The following is a 16119-nucleotide window of genomic DNA, read 5'->3' as shown; positions in this document are numbered from 1 at the left end:
CGTAATTGCTAGTAATATATATATAGTTGAACTTTTTATCTAGTTCTGTTACAACGTAATACGTTTGAATACTTTGAATGTTATTAATAGTTAAAGTAAATAAGGGAGCTGAACTTGCACGCTACTGCCTATAATTATGCTCACAGGATCGTACGATTTTTATTATGATTAGATACATTATTTATTAGGATTTATGGGTATTGGTTGAGAACGATCTTTACATTTTTCACGTCATTGACACTCATAATTTCTTACGTACCCAGCTTCACTGTGGGCGAGTGTCATAGATTCGGGGATGAGAAAAGAATAATTCAGGTGTAACATTGCATCGCCACGCTTTCAAGCTTCAGGTTTCACAAAGTAACGATAGGTATATATTGCACACAGACACCGGGCCTGTACCACATGCCACCCGAGCTGCAAATGCTGCACGGCAGCACATCGCTGCAGCACCTGCAGATACACCAGCTGCAGGCGCAGCAGGCCAGCCTCGGGCACCTGCAGGCGCAGCAGGCCAGCCTCGGGCAGCTGCAGGCGCAGCAGGCCAGCCTCGGGCAGCTGCAGGCGCAGCAGGCCAGCCTCGGGCAGCTGCGGGCGCAGCAGGCCAGCCTCGGGCAGCTGCAGGGCCTGCCGCCGCGCCACCACGCCTGCCTGCACCGCCGCGGCCCGCTCGCCGCCTACCCCGCGCCCTAGCTCGCCCGCGCCACCGAGGACGCTTAGCTGATAGACATGCGGCCATTCATAGGGAAATTTAATACCGCTAACGCGCTACCGTTTTGTACTGCATTCGATTGATAAACGCTCGTGTCAGCTTTATCTGGTTAATCTGTGATTATGAACCTAGAATTCTGATGTCTATTAGATTAGTGTCTGTGTTACAGACTTACCACTATGACTCCTACGGGACGACTCAATAAATAGGCCTAGTATGGATGTCGTGTACATAGTTCGGTGGTGAACCTTACTCCAATCGAATAGAGTTCACCGCTGAACGTGTGGAGGTGACTGTGCACGGCCGGCGACCTCGGTGGAGCTGCAGCCGCGCCGGGATGTAGGGTGACGCCACACCGCCCTAGCGACCGACTCGACCGCCCCGTCTGCATAAGTTTTTACATTATTTTGTTAGTAAAAATCTAGCACACTGCCGCGGCTGACTGGGAAACGTTTGCTCAAAGTACTTCCTTTAAAACTGTTAAACGATTTTAGCTAATATTCTTACGCTGCAGCCATCCTTTATTTTACTATCGACTTAATTCATACCGTTTATACTACTGCGGCAGTGTTCTGGAAAAAAATGTTATACTACATACCCAAATGATAATCGTTGTTTATCAAAAAAATTATTGTTAAAATTTGATAGGCAACGGATATCCAGTTTTGTTCAAAAGTTCATTACAATACGAAGGGGTAGACGGTACATATCTATACACCTGTCAATATAGATTTAAGTAAATATCATAACGCCGGGTCCAAATTTTATGAGGATCTGCTACAATGCTTACCTTGCATCGTTTCTCCTTAGCGTATTTTGACAGATGTATAGAGTTACAACGCAGCGACTGCGGTCGCGCAGACCCGTTCCGACAAATATACAGGTTGTTATAGCACGATTAGTCTCGAACGATCTAGGAAATTGACGAAAGTGGGTTCGATGCACGGACGAGGTTCGAATTAGACGAGATTTGATTTTTGCATGGTGAAGCTAGTTCGAGAATGGGTTTGCAATAAAATAAAACGACGACGTAGACACTTAATTACTCTTGAATCGGTAATAAGTTTAGTTAGACTTTTTACGATTTTTCCTACATATATTTATATTTAACTTACCTAGGTTAACTTAAACAGTTTTCAAAGTTTCGACTACACCTCATAAGTAGTACGTTTTATATGGTTAAGCTGATAATGTTTCAGAATAATAATTTCATTTTGATTATGTTCATACAATTAGGGATTTTTAGCATTTCTTTGAATATATCTACATACCATTTTTCGTGAGCGCCCCTACCTTGTAAGTACCTACCAATGTACCCCATTACCAACTTCACTTGCAAGTGAATAATAAATTACTGCTTCTCGTGAATACTCACTATGAATCAGTGCATTCCTAGCTTTGAGACATGTAACGGTTGTTGATTAGTTTGAATGGAGTTTAGAAAGAGGCTATTTCGTGTGTAAATAACTACAAATCGGTTTCGTCTTCGCATTATATGGGAGTGAGTGGCTAGATCGGGCGTGTGTGCGTGCGTCCGGAGCGAGTATCGTGTATCAACATCGCGTGTGTGTGTGTTAGGAGGAAATTTAGGCTCGGCAGGGATAAAATAAATTATCATGCGTCAAGCATGTCTTTTTTAAGGATTTATGTTTTGATGAGGCGCATTAACCAATTAGGTATTTCACCTTCGTATACCATGTTTAAAGTAGTATCGATATTGGTGATAGATGCCAAATAATCCTATTAAAGAACTGAATTTTATATACATATTAATTGTTCTGAGGGTATTTAGATATTAGGATCTAATTTATGTAATTTAAATGCGATAAGCCTGTTTAAATCACGATTGATTGAAATTGTAACGCGAGTCATATTATGATTTTGAAATAATTCTGTCGCAATATACAAAATGCTGTATCAGTAACTGAAGTATACTTCCCTTAAAATATAATAGGATTGATTTATCATGCTCAACGATATAAGAACGTCTGATTTTTACTATATTATTGTATCATAATATGAATCCAAAACTGATATTTTATTTGTGCCAAGACTTATTGTTAAGTTTAATGTTGCCACGTATGTCGATCGACTATTTTTATTTGTATTCAGCTTCTTACTTTATTATAAGTAAGATGATTGGCCTAAGTAAATAAGTATTTTTGAATGTGTAGGTTTTGTATCCTAACTTATATAGATGTAACTTACAATATATGTATACTACGTATATAATATCAACGAAGATCGGCAACATCAGGCATAAATTCTCATTCGTTGGTACTGCACATTTTGTTAATGTTACAGTAAATGTGTGCAATATTTATGTTGAATCCCGGTGCTTAGTATAAATGTGTGTGGCGATGCGACTCATTTGCGACCGACCGTGACATCCTCAGAACATTTAACAGACGCGTAGTTGTTTGTGTAAGCTTCAATTGATAATTGACGATAATTCCAATCCTAATATCACCTAAACAGTGCAGTTTTCTGTACCTACACCATTCTTTCCTCTCTCATTGTTAATATCTACCAAAATTTAGTTGTAGATAAGGATATCTCATATGATTCAGTACTATTTATATGATATTAGTATGTTGGTATTAAACAGTGTACTGACTCGACCATTCCAATCGGATCGCAATAGTTAATACGAACATTGTGACAAAATAGTGAGCTAATGGAGATATATCGCGGTAAAATAATGCAACTGTCGCACAAATAACTTTTAATATATACCTAAATAATACGGTGCCTGAAAATGCATTTTAACGTCACAAAATATTCTAATTCATAATGCACTGTGGATAAAGCACTCGTGAATAGATACGAAAAAGTTTTTAAATTGATCAGTGTTCAAGGCATCTGGTGGTAAAAGTAGTGCTATATCGAAATGTTCCAATTGTTTTGCCGTTTGTTAACTATAGAATTCAACACGACCCCTGATTTATTTCTATAATTTATTTTTATACTCTAAAGGTTCATTTTCTAGCTGTATAATTATGCTATAGGCTTAACGCTTTACCGCAATCAATTTGTCTGTCTTATAGGCAATATAATTTATAAATTGTATTTGTATTGTATTATTAGTTAGTCAATTTTTAAGTACTATTATTTTCTTATACAATGGCGCCATCACAATTATTACAGAAAAGATCAATAAGATTCATAGGCTAAGCTATGTGAGGATATGCGTGTTAGACTTGTTTAATTAGACTATTGTAAGTAACTGTTGCCGTGTTTAAGACGTTTGTACGAGGCCTCGAGCCGCGGCGGCCTGTACGGACGCGTTGGTGACTAGTGAAGTCATGAAATTCGTGCGACTGATGTTAGTTGATACTGTTTGACACGTGAACTAAGGTCTTATTACCTCCGAGTATCAATTAAATATTTTAAGTTTCTCTTATGTATGGTTATGATTATTATATTATTTCACTTATTTGTATAGAGTTTTTTAACACAACAATAAATATAAATGTGGAATATGATTTGTTTTATTTTTTAATTCTATAACATGCCCTTTGCCATAAGTATTTGACTCCCAAGGCTAGTCTCTACCAACACTAAGTTGCGGCGCCATTGAGACGGAGACGTGCAGCGTGAAAAGTTCAGGGTGAGGTGAGAGAGATACAATTAACTGAAGTTAACAGTAGATTAATGCCTTAGAGATTAATGCACGTCTCCCCTCCGATTGTTTATGCCTCAGTGCAATTTATAGCAAATATAAACCTTACTTGAAAGCAATAAAGTTCTTTTTGACAGTGTACGCTCATAAGCGTTTATGGAAACATACATAAATAAATATACATCGAGTGTTGTCAAGAAACATTCATCGATCGACTGACAATATGGTTAAACAGAGAAACAGTAGCGACAGAAAAACAGCGAATTTCTAAAAGCAAAACTTAAATCAAGAAAATACAGGAAAAACGGTCTCAATCAATTATATTTCTCAATCTATCAGACACAATTCTTATTCTAGAAATCTCTTCAGTGCTAAAAACATTCTCCTTTTCACTGGAGAGCAGTAACGAGTCTGCTTCTAAGCGGGCTATTATATCTCCCAATCTGCCCTCGTTTGTGTATTTAGCTTTTTTGCTGGCTGGCTCGGAGTCATCCCCTCCGAACAAAGAGTCTATATCAGCAAATTCAAAGTTACCACTATGTTTCTCTCTTGACGATCCTAAACTTAGTATCTCCACGACAGGAGATTCAATACATTTATGAGCGTAAGAACTGTATACAGATGTCAGATGATTCCACTGTTCTTTATCATGAGTAGTGCCCTGAAGGAACGAGCTGTAGATCTCTTGCAAAGAATCGTCTAAACTAAACACTTGCGCCACCACGTATTCATAGTTTTTATGGTCTGTGTATTTTCGAAGATGTGTTAATAAACAATTATGTATCACATTGTCGCTTTTTTGTATAATACATTTAAAGGCGCCCGTTATTAGAGACTCCAGTGCATTATCTTCATTGCACGTTTGTAACGCTAATTGACAAAGAAGATCGAGCATCACTAGATTTAGTTCAGTATTACCCAGTTGTGCTATATTTGCCATGACGTGAAGAATCTGAAACCAATTTTTCCTTCCCTTAGAATAAAGAAACAAAAATAGGTTTCTGCTAAACATAAGGGCTTTGCACTCTTGACCAAAAAATGTTACATCAAATCTCCAATTCATTAAAATGCTGTCAAATTAATGATGTCTATGACTATAAGTTTTACAATTACTTTGGACAAGGTAATCAATTTCCTACTTATGAAATGTTGTAACAAAAGCCGGCTGTTAAATAAGACATTTAAAACACCAGATGTCATGCTTTGCTTAACGGTGATAGCACACTGGCTGTTATATAACACTGTGTGACAGAGACGACATAATAAAACACTATCGATACTCATTATGTCCTTTTTTTTTTCTTTTTTTTTATGGTAGAGGAGGCAAACGAGCAGACGGATCACCTGATGGTAAGCGATTACCGCCGCCCATGGACACCTGCAACACCAGAGGGGTTGTAAGTGCGTTGCCGGCCTTTAAGATGGGAGTACGCTCTTTTCTTGAAGGTTTGAAGGTCGTATCGGTCCGGAAATACCGCAGGCGACAGTTCATTCCACAGTTCAGCTTGCCGCCAACAGCCGTTGTGGGAGCACCATTAAGCATTTCACTGTTCACTAACGTTTACAGTTGTCAACCCAGTGTAAACGAGAAAGTGAAAGAACAGCAGGTTGATGATATCAAAGAGCAGTGGGAAGTATAGGTATTCATGTACCATCGCCCACACTGTTAACTGTCAATCAGTGGACCTTATTACAAAAGGCATAAAGTCCACCGATGGACAGTTAAGTGTTGCTGTTTGTACCTACGAGTAAATAAGGCATAAGTATTAATTTTATGACACACCCGATTCGTGCGTAGTTTAGTGGAAAATTAAACTTATTGATTAAATTATTACCTTAGAAAGGGCGCCATCATCTTTCTTCAGTCGTGTCATTGCTTTTGTCAAAGCTACCAGTGCTTCCAAATGCTCCAAGTACCATATATGACTTGTATCCAAATAACTCTGATTCAATACTATTCTGTTCTTTGGGCAAGATTTCAGCCACACTTTGATTACATAGTCTTCGAAGGTTTCATCTCCATCAACGAATCTGCATGTAGCTGCAGCTTTCATTAGCGTACTCTGGAACGTGTACAAAATTAAACCTTATATGTAAGACATAAGGTCAAAAATAGAAACCTTAACTAACCCCACACCTGTAGCACGATATTGGATCAAAGACATTAAAAATCAAGTCTAAGATTAAAATTTCAAGGTCCATTTTGCCTGGCATGCACATTTTGAGTTGTTTCTTATATTGGAATTAACTTTTAAACGATGATTTTTGAATGATAATTATTTAATAACATTCATTTCGATTAGATTTTGTTTGATGTTTTATTTACAGATGTAAATATTTTTCTAACTTAATTAAAATAAATTCTTACCATTTGCCTAATCTCGTTTTCACTCTGTATATTTGACGAAAGGAACATCTCAAATTTTGTAAGTAACGCATTAACAGCATCTTCAACGGCTTTCTCCTGGACTTCAGAAGGCATGTTTTTAATTTGCAAAGGTGTCCATAGAGCTAAATTATAATTACTGTACAGCTCTATTTTGTCTGTGATCTCCATTAGTTCAAATAGCCTGGCTATAATGTAGCTCAAATGTACTTTTTGAGGCGAGTCATGAAATAAATGATTGGTTTCTAATGTTTTATAAGTTTTGCAGAGGAATACCATTTGGGTTAGTAACAATTCACGAGTGTTTCTGAAATAATAATAAAAACTTGTAATAACAAAACTGCCGTGAGACACAGACATATTATTAAATTTTATACACTCCGACGATCGACTCCACTTCTCTGTAACGGAGTACACTCCGTACAGAGAAGTGGAGTCGATCCTCTCTTTTGGACATAGTTTAAGGACATACCCGGGTCCAATGCTTACCCAAATATAAATAAAATATTCATGCTTTCAAATATAATTTATATTCACTCCTTACAGTACAGTACTCCGTACAGTTGCCATCAGATATATCAGAGCGGCCGAGGTGCTCACTAATATCTGAACGCGACTCTATTATCAAGGCTTTAAAGTGCTTGTTTAGATATTTTTGACCACCTTGTCTGATGGGGACTGTACAGACAGTAAGCTTAGCACTTGCATTAAAAAACGTTTAAATAAAGACCTTATTAAAGGAGAACAAAATAAACAAATGCATGAGTTTTACAATATGATTACTGCATTAAATGAAAAAATCTATATTTACAGTTTCTCACCTCGCCAACGCAACCCACAAGTCGGAAGCAAACAAGGCGCTCCAACAATCAGTACCCAACAGAGCCTCATACATGAGTTGCTCCAGCGCCGTATATTGCTCACAACTCAATGTCGAAGCTAAAGCGATGGTGTGAATGAGTGTGTGTTCGTATAGCCCGTACGAGCGGCTAGCGTGCTTGGTATTTGTGATCTTAAGGCCTTTATTGAACCAGATATGACCTGGAAATTTTTTGATCATCATTAGTGTCATTACCAGTCTGTACAGTCAGCATCAAAAAGATAATATGTATAAGTAGTTTAATTTCTTATTTCCAAAGCTGGGCACCGCTAATCCGTTAACGCGTAGCTTAAATTTATTTTTTTGTAGTGTTGCGATACTTACGACAGTGATCTGCTTATATGAATTGTTAGTTTGGGTTCTGGAATTGACAGGTTAAAACCCGGCCAAGAGCGTGTCGGGGCACCCGTCTCAGCCGGGCAAATACCGAACCCTACACTGAGCTCTTGGCCGGGTTTTTTATAACCCGTTAACTTCCAGAACCCAAACTAACAATTCCTATAAGCAAATCACTATCGCAAGTATCGCAACAATACAACAAATAAAATTTTAATTACGCGTTAACGGATTAACGGTGCTCAGCTCTACTTATTTGTATGTTAACAAAAGTGTGTTACGATATATTTTGGCTACTTAGACCATTACTATCCGTTTCATGCTGTCTTTACTTATACGTCCCACTGCTGTGCACAGGGCACAGATGTCTCATAGATGGATTTAAAATATAATCCCCACTCTTTTGCTCACACGATCTTTGCAGATGTATGCAGGTTTCTTCACAATTTACTGCAGCGAAGAGTGATTAGTATTGGTATGAACATACTATCTATACGAACAAATGACATTGTACAAAATATGTTACGGAGAACTCTTTGATAAAAGCCAAGCTCCACTACCAGATCTAGCCTGTATCACTCGTTAAATGAAAAAAGGTAAGATAGAAAAGATGGTTTTTCAATAGAACTAGGACAATTAGGTAGGTTTTTTTTTTTTTTTTTTTAATTTATTGAATAAACAAACAATTTACAGTCTATAATTTAATACAAGACCCATCGTAGGCAAAACCTTGAGGAGGTTTGTGTGCCGATGGGGTTTATGCAAGTAATTCGATTTTTATCTATTTTTATGAATTTCTCACGATAGGTTTAGCTCTGGAACAATGGCATTGTATTCATTGTTTATCTTGTACGATCCACTCATTAGGAGTTCCCATTCATAGAAAAAAAGTAATAAAATAGTAATTGTTCGAATGACAATTTTACAACCTAAGCGGCTTACTCTTATCAAAGTTATTAAATACAGGATAAGTGTAAACTCTAAGAAAGATTCGTGCTCTGAATTTCAGAACTAAAGTTAAAATCCCCTAACATTAAGCAGTAACATTGGTTGTCAAAATATGAAGATTTACAATTCAATTACCAAATACCACAAAATTTAAGCCGCTTTAGAGTGCCATTTATTTCAGCAGTAAAATCAAGATTTTTCTTAGATAAACACCTCTTAGTAAATGTTTAGATTTTTACAACAATAACACAAGGTGCAAAATAAATATTACATAAAACAGTAGCCATTAAAGCCAAACTAACAAATGTAGTGATAAAATTTATTTGAAATTAAGAATTAATTATATTAAAAATCGCTACAAAAGAACTTACATTTCGGCAGTATATTAAATAAGCAACGAAAGATATCCCGTTTCAATTCGTTTGCTGAAACATTTTTATCCAGGGCTCTTGCCATTACAGAAGTTAGTAAGATGATATAGCCAAACATTCCGTCTTTCTTCCTCAGTGTTTCTGTGTTTAAATGAAGACAGCACTGAAATAGAAAAGCAATTAAATATTAATATGTAGATATAAATATTGTTTTTCATGACATAAAAATTAATTATATTATTCATAATTTTTATTGCATATCACATTGTATCTTAACCTACTACATATAATTGTATACAACATGACACCCTGTAGGGCGCAGCAAACAGTTTATTCAAGAGGAGATCGAGTTTTTTGTACAAGATCTTATATCATTATTATTTATTGTATACCTACTTTATTAATTGCAATTATTGGTTGTTAAAAAAAACATTTGATGTATAATAAGCTTTTTTAATGAGAATTACAAGTAAAATAAAAAGAAAAATATAATAGCCAACAACAGGCGGTCTTATCGCTAAAAAGCGATCTCTCTCAGGCGACCTTTGTGTAGCGGGAAATGAAGAACGTAAAAAAGTCAAGTAGTGCAAGGAGCTACTATGATTATATAACAGAGGAAATAGTCCTACAGTCAAAACAATAAACATTTAATTTAGCGCTTATTGCTCTTACCGAAAGGTCAGTTTCTATCATAGGGGCAAAAATAATTTTAAATAAGAGGTGTATTGTCAACGAAAACTTTGTAGCAACGTATATTTACTCCCATCTTTCGACACATAATTAAAACTTTTAGAACGCTATTTGATTTGATTTTTTTTTATCCTTATTCTTTCACTGATATGTGTTCAATTTGTTGAATATCAAAAAGTGGCGCCATTTAATAGATCAAAGGCCAAAGGTATAGCAACATCGTTTCGAGCGATGGCACCATATTTAACCTTTAGGAAGTGCCCGGTAAGATGGCGCCACTTTTTGATATTTCACAAATTAAACACATATCAGTGAAAGAATAAGGATCAAAGTCCAATGGCGTTCTAAAAGTTTTAATTATGTGTCGTAAGATGACTGTAAATTTACGTCGCTACACAGTTTTTTGTCAATACACCTCTATTCCAAATTCTCTTTGATAGGGAGTATTATATTAGGAACCGATTGATGTGATTTTGTTTTTTATGCTTATGCAATCAACATTGTCAATTCTTTTCTAATAAAGAAAATAAGATTTTGGTTGGAGTCTGCACTTTTCCCATTGATTAAAACGTATCAAAATTCAATATTGCGTTAACTCTCGTAATGGAACCCTAAAAAAGTCAATCAAAAAGAAAACGGCTTACTTCTGAGAACACGTCGTCGCAAATCAGCTGCGATAATAGAAGATCACACGGAGTATGTATTAGAATACTCATTTGATTTATGAATTGAGATGATTTCCTGTTCACCAGCTCCATGTAAGGACCATTGTGCCTGAAAATGTTAACCCGAAAATGCAGAACCGCACGTCACTCCGGTGTGTAAGCGAGACAATGCACATCGCACATCGTCTATTATATAAGAGTGAATTACAAAAAAATACCACATTTTGGTTATTTTAAACAATAAGCTTAAGATACAAAAACTCACTTGTAAATAAAAACAAATAATTCCAGTATGTTGGTATAATTTCTTCCTGAAGCCAATTTGAATATGCCACAAAGTTTCAGGGTGATTTTAATTGTAAAACTTGCGATTTTCAATGATCTAAGGACAATTTTTTCTTCAAGCGCTGGCTGTAAATTTACAACAAGAAAATATAATTTACAAGCTTGTATATCTAAAAATTCGAACTGAGAAAGCTGGTGACTCAGAATCTACTAGAGGGGGTAGTATTAGTAGATCGCGAGCAAGAAACCATTTCCATGACCTATCGCCTCCCGGACGAAAACTCGTATAGTGGTTAATGTATGATGAACCGTCGTGAACATCAGCTGCCGCTCCGTTGGTGGGTTCAGGAATGGCAACCACCGAAACACGTAAAAAAATTGTCATCGCCTCCCGTTTGATACTTTATCAGATGATAGTTCAGATGCTATTGTTAATTTAAAATATCCTGGTGGTAAGAACGTCAACTGGTCGCATAAACATGTAAACAATAAGCGCTTTACCTTTTTATGATAGCAATAATAAATCAAGAAACTCTGTATGTAGCATTTCATCAGGTGAAACACTATAAACGGATTACGCAAATTAGACATTACGCATCCTTTGCGGACATAAAGTGGTAAGGCGCGTATTTTTAACATGTTCATGTGAAAGCTGACGGTCTTTCCACCGCGATAAAACCGATTGACGGTTTTATTTCTTTAAAACAGTATCTAAACTATCATCTGACAAAGTATCAGCCAGGAGACGGTGACTGAAAAAATATGCTACTGGCCCGCAGTTTATAGTGCTCTCCTAGAATTCTTAGGAGCTTATACAATGACTATAGTTTTACATTGCTACAAAGTTTGAGCTTGAAGGAAGAATTACTGTAGTGTGTTACTTGTTTAGAAATCATGCTGGCTAAAGAAATGTAAATGTTGATAGTGTACATAAAACAGACCTGTAAGGAAATGCTGATGTTGTTTATTGTCATGGCACAGAGAATTTTGGTACAATCCTGAAAGACAATTTTGTCACTCAGGAAATTAGAATATTTTTCACAAATGGCAGTGTAAGCCTTCCATTGTTCGGCCATTGTCTTCACATCAAGTGTTTGGACTATTTCTCCAATGGCCAAATTGATGTCCAATGCTGGAAAACATACAGTACATATTACAAAAATTATAAACATATTATATTAACATACAATTCTGCCAGTGCCATTGAAATATAAAATCTTCATTTTACAGTGTTACAATCTGTAAAAATAAAGCTGATTAAAGATTTATGAAAACATTATTTAGTATTTTTATTATTTTACTACAGTTGGAAAAGTGGTGCAACTTTAATAAAATAATGGTGTTCTTTGCCATTTTGACATAGTGGTGTGGAATTGGTACATCATCAGTATTACTTTAGATTATGTTCTATCTCATGTAATCAGTATTTCTTTTTTGTCATACAAAAAAGTGTTTACTTACTTCTTACTTCATCATTATTATGGATGGGAGATTGCATCCTAGTCCTGTACATCCATAAAAGAGTAAGGAATACTGCATTTCTTTTCTGCACCACAAAGTCTAGGCACTACAAAATGACTTAAAAATGGTGCCCTGTTATTTGAGTTATTTCTCATGGAGGGAAGGGCTGAAGAGATTATTTTGCTTGGCACAACCCTGTAATGATGACCTGAAAACATTCTTAGACGAGTTATATAAGAGCATTTACCTTTCATTAATATATCCTGTTCCTCTTTTTCTGTCAGATCAAAGATAAAGTGTTTCTCCATCACCATTAAGTATGTCAGTTGTAGTTCATGGCAAGTCCGGAACAAGTCTTTCAACTGCTTCTCAACATGTTTCAAGTGTTTCCCGTAAAGTGTTTCACTGTAAATAGTGAAACAAGTATTGTAAAAAGATCATATAAATCAAAGTATAAGTGTAGATTAAATAATAATTAAATTAAATTATAATCAATTTTTGACTGCGAGTAGTATCCTGTATTTAAATTACTAATTCGAAACAGAAATACTTTTTGATTAGGTTTTTGGAAGTTTTTCAAAGGTCTTGTGGGTTTACAACCTCTAGAACTCACCAAGCCAAAACGAACTAACCTAATATTAACAGGTAACTTACCTATCGTATCATCTCGGACCCCTGAGTGACCTCTCCGAGGTCCTACTCAACATTAAAGGTTCGATAGGATTCCTCGAGGAGCTGGGCTAGCAGGACTAGCCCACCCCCACGTCACGCAAAATAGGCACCAGTCGTCGAGTTGCAGAAAATCGCCCTGTATACAATACAATACAATACAACTTACCTATCTTTACAGTGGTTGAAAACCACCATAACTATATTTCCTGTGGTCACTGGAAAACTCTTCATTGTGTGACAAGACAGTGGCGCAGACTCAATAATTGTTTTGATAAAGTTTGACAACATCTGCAGCAAGCATACTGCATCCTCCATGTAGTCTATCAAAGATATGTGATGATGTGAAGAGACTTCAGTGTCCACTAGAAGGCCAATTATGATGTCCATACTCTGGAAGTGCATAATATTATGACACATAAAATAACAGTAATATTTGAATATGATATTCACAATAGTACTTTTTAAATGATGAGAGTACCTGAGAAATGCAAGTATTACAGTCCTCCAACAGAGAACTGAAATGCGTAAAGGAAGTTTTTGGAATTCCATTCTGAAGATACTCATCAAGTGAATCCTTGGTTTTATTCAAAAGAGCATCATACGGCACTGACTCTATCTGAGAGAATGTAGTCACGGAAATTGGTAGTTTAAACGATATTTTGACGATAATTCTTATGAAAAGGATACATTTCGAGGACTGTTATACGAGTCCATGCTATTTGAGAGTAAATCAGAGCTCTGAGAATCGTCCATAATGTATATTGTTTGCTTTACATGTCACACGATAACGTATATATTGTTACAATTACAAATAAAACTATAGTTATTATAGCTATCGATGAAAGAAAATAAAATCTAACAACCCGCCAAAATTTCAGCTGTAAAAATGAATGACAATTGACAAATAACAAGCAAAGCGACATAAATATGACATTGACATAGCAAGTGAGCGCTCCGAAACGGAAAAACAGAAGGCCTACCGCGAACCACGTTCCACGTGTTGCCTCCCTGTCACGCTTACGTACAAATTTACAAGTGCGACAGAGAGGCAACACGTCGAATGTGGTTCGCGGTAGGTTCTCTATTAAACAGTATATTAAGCGCTCCACAGACCTTGCGATAAGTCGCATCAGTGTTTCCATCAAAGAATATAATACTCTCTAGATTTCCATATATCGGTATGTTATATTGTATGTCTATGATCGGTATATATAGCTTGGGAGATTTGACAACTAGAGTCACCTTTGCTCTGTCGAAAACGCCGGCTTTTTGTCATATGTATTGTATGGACTAATGTTTATCTAACATGGCTATTTGTACGTTACGTACAAATATCCAAACATTTGACGTGCCCCTACCCCGCAAAAATCGGCAGACTGTTTTGTACAGAAAATTACATACAAGGCGTCTCCAGTCGTTAAATCCTCGAAGCTGACTAGACCAAATTCTTTTGATAGTGCTTATTTCAGGTCAAGTTTAGTGCGCCTAGGTCAGTAATTATATCGAAATCTAATGCGGGTTGTTGCTTGATATATTCTTACTTTACTCTTTGTGCTTGATCTAGCCTTTTATCATAGATATATATGAGATTGAATATCTTTAATATGTTTCTCGAAAGAAACATATTATGATCTAATCTCATTCTGAACATATCCTTTCTCTTTGTCCGAACCATACTTTAAATTACCAAGTCAATGATCAAACATGTACAATGTACAATAGAGGAATTTATCCGATACATGAATGCTAAATAATATATAAATTGTCCATATAATAGTAAAAAAAAAACTAAAAAAAAATATTATTCCAAAAGTAATACTCGTATCCAATGAAAAAATACTTATTACAAAGAAGTGTAAGATTAGTTCATTTTGGACTAATGTTATATTACATTATAAATATCTGTGAAATATCACTGTCAGTGTCAATAACAAAAACATGTGGGATTGTGGAGGTCCGGCGCGCACGATCGCGCACGTTTTTTGTTAAAAAGTTTTGTGATATATCCCTGTTCATGAACTGTTAAATATGTATAAGAATATATCGGTGGCCTTAAAGGCGCTTGGGCTGGAAACGACCAATTCCGAATTAAACAAAGCTATTCACAATAATGTGGCGGTAAGTATTGATACCAAACTGAAGTGTTTTAAAACTTTCGTATTATGCTAAAATAGATTGTATTTGCAAGATAATTTCTTTGGTAAGCTGGCGGGGCTAATTTTGTGTACCCGCTAGGGTAAATTCCTGGTTCTCTTTTATAAATCATTATACCTATGCTGTGCAGCTAGTGTTAATATCAGTATAATAAATAAGCTTTTAACATTTCAGCCATTATTGGATAAACCAAATGGTCTTCAAGAGGCTATCAAAGTATTATCTGAGTATGTCCTCAGGTTTGAGGATGCACACTTATTCAGGAAATACTTGTCAAACATTCTTCTGGCGTTAGTATCGACTAAGATTCCTCTAAAACCTGTGTTCTCAAGCTCAAACTATGACACCTGCACAGACGCTGAGAAGAGCTATCATCTGGAATATTGTATTGCTTTGTCACTGCTGAGTGAACATCCTGATGTCTTACAGTAAGTTACATTCTACACAGTGCCCGAGAAAGCGAGTGCAAACTGAAAGATTTTAACAGTATATTCCGGATCTTATTTAGAGACAAAAATATCATATAAATTGTTTTTAGTTGGCCTAGTTTCAGAGTTAATACCACTTAAAAATAAATTGTTTTCTTAGTGTGTTTCAGTGCATTATGCCTTTTTGATGGCAATGTCGCCAATATGGGACATCTAGTTTAGACATCCTTATTGACAGATATCAAAGTGACAAGGAACACTTCGAATAGACTAGTTTTTATAGAAAAAAAAAATACCAACATACATAAATAAACATACAAAAAGTAAAAAAAAAATATTATTGCTTGTTCCTTCTGATACTCATTTAGTGGGTTTATAATTAGCCATTTGCACTTGGATGTTGGTGGACAAATATATGGCTTTTTAATGTTTACCTTTTCATTAACTTTGATGTTTCACACATAAAACATTGCTGTATGTTGCAAAAAGTTCTAATTGTCTGATAATTT

The 16119-nt window shown here is 36.0% G+C and overlaps 3 protein-coding genes across 5 annotated transcripts in view; 2 read left to right on the top strand and 1 right to left on the bottom strand.

The window, feature by feature from the left end:
• The window catches only part of LOC133527589 (tyrosine-protein kinase Src42A), a 97538-nt gene extending 93346 nt beyond the window's left edge, over positions 1-4192 (top strand). For both annotated transcript variants that reach the window (XM_061864654.1, XM_061864653.1), the window contains exon 8: positions 388-4192. The gene's annotated coding sequence lies outside the window, so the exon portion shown is untranslated. The remainder of the gene's footprint in view (positions 1-387) is intronic.
• A 445-nt stretch (positions 4193-4637) lies between these two features.
• LOC133527590 (FIGNL1-interacting regulator of recombination and mitosis-like) lies at positions 4638-13962 on the bottom strand. Of its 2 annotated transcripts, none has more exons than XM_061864655.1 (12): positions 13716-13962; positions 13507-13644; positions 13195-13418; positions 12604-12761; positions 11837-12027; positions 10876-11021; positions 10590-10719; positions 9256-9418; positions 7542-7761; positions 6703-7027; positions 6170-6397; positions 4638-5286 (listed from the first exon to the last, which is right to left on the bottom strand). In XM_061864655.1, the coding sequence occupies exons 1-12, from the start codon at positions 13779-13781 to the stop codon at positions 4645-4647; spliced, it is 2631 nt and encodes an 876-aa protein (XP_061720639.1). In that variant the 5' UTR covers positions 13782-13962; the 3' UTR covers positions 4638-4644. The 2 variants fall into 2 exon arrangements, with proteins under 2 accessions (XP_061720639.1, XP_061720640.1); XM_061864656.1 differs by having other exon boundaries at positions 13507-13640; positions 13716-13954.
• Positions 13963-14941: 979 nt separating this feature from the next.
• LOC133527587 (midasin) overlaps positions 14942-16119 on the top strand; it is a 37925-nt gene continuing 36747 nt past the window's right edge. Inside the window, exons 1-2 of the mRNA XM_061864648.1 lie at positions 14942-15146; positions 15357-15610. Coding sequence (XP_061720632.1) covers positions 15057-15146; positions 15357-15610 — 344 coding nt within the window. The 5' untranslated portion in view covers positions 14942-15056. The remainder of the gene's footprint in view (positions 15147-15356; positions 15611-16119) is intronic.

Source organism: Cydia pomonella, chromosome 18 (assembly GCF_033807575.1).
Source record: "Cydia pomonella isolate Wapato2018A chromosome 18, ilCydPomo1, whole genome shotgun sequence".
Classification (NCBI taxonomy): domain Eukaryota; kingdom Metazoa; phylum Arthropoda; class Insecta; order Lepidoptera; family Tortricidae; genus Cydia; species Cydia pomonella.
Note: the sequence above shows the minus strand (reverse complement) of the source record. Positions and strands in the feature narration are given on the sequence as shown.

Excerpts from the sequence above, each read along its gene's own strand:
- LOC133527590 (XM_061864655.1), bottom strand. The coding sequence starts at position 13,781 with ATGGACGATTCTCAGAGCTCTGATTTACTCTCAAATAGCATGGACTCG. Across the intron at positions 12,028-12,603 it reads ACAGGATATATTAATGAAAG|CATTGGACATCAATTTGGCC; the intron begins GTAAATGCTCTT and ends TATGTTTTCCAG. Across the intron at positions 6,398-6,702 it reads AAAACGAGATTAGGCAAATG|AGTACGCTAATGAAAGCTGC; the intron begins GTAAGAATTTAT and ends TACACGTTCCAG.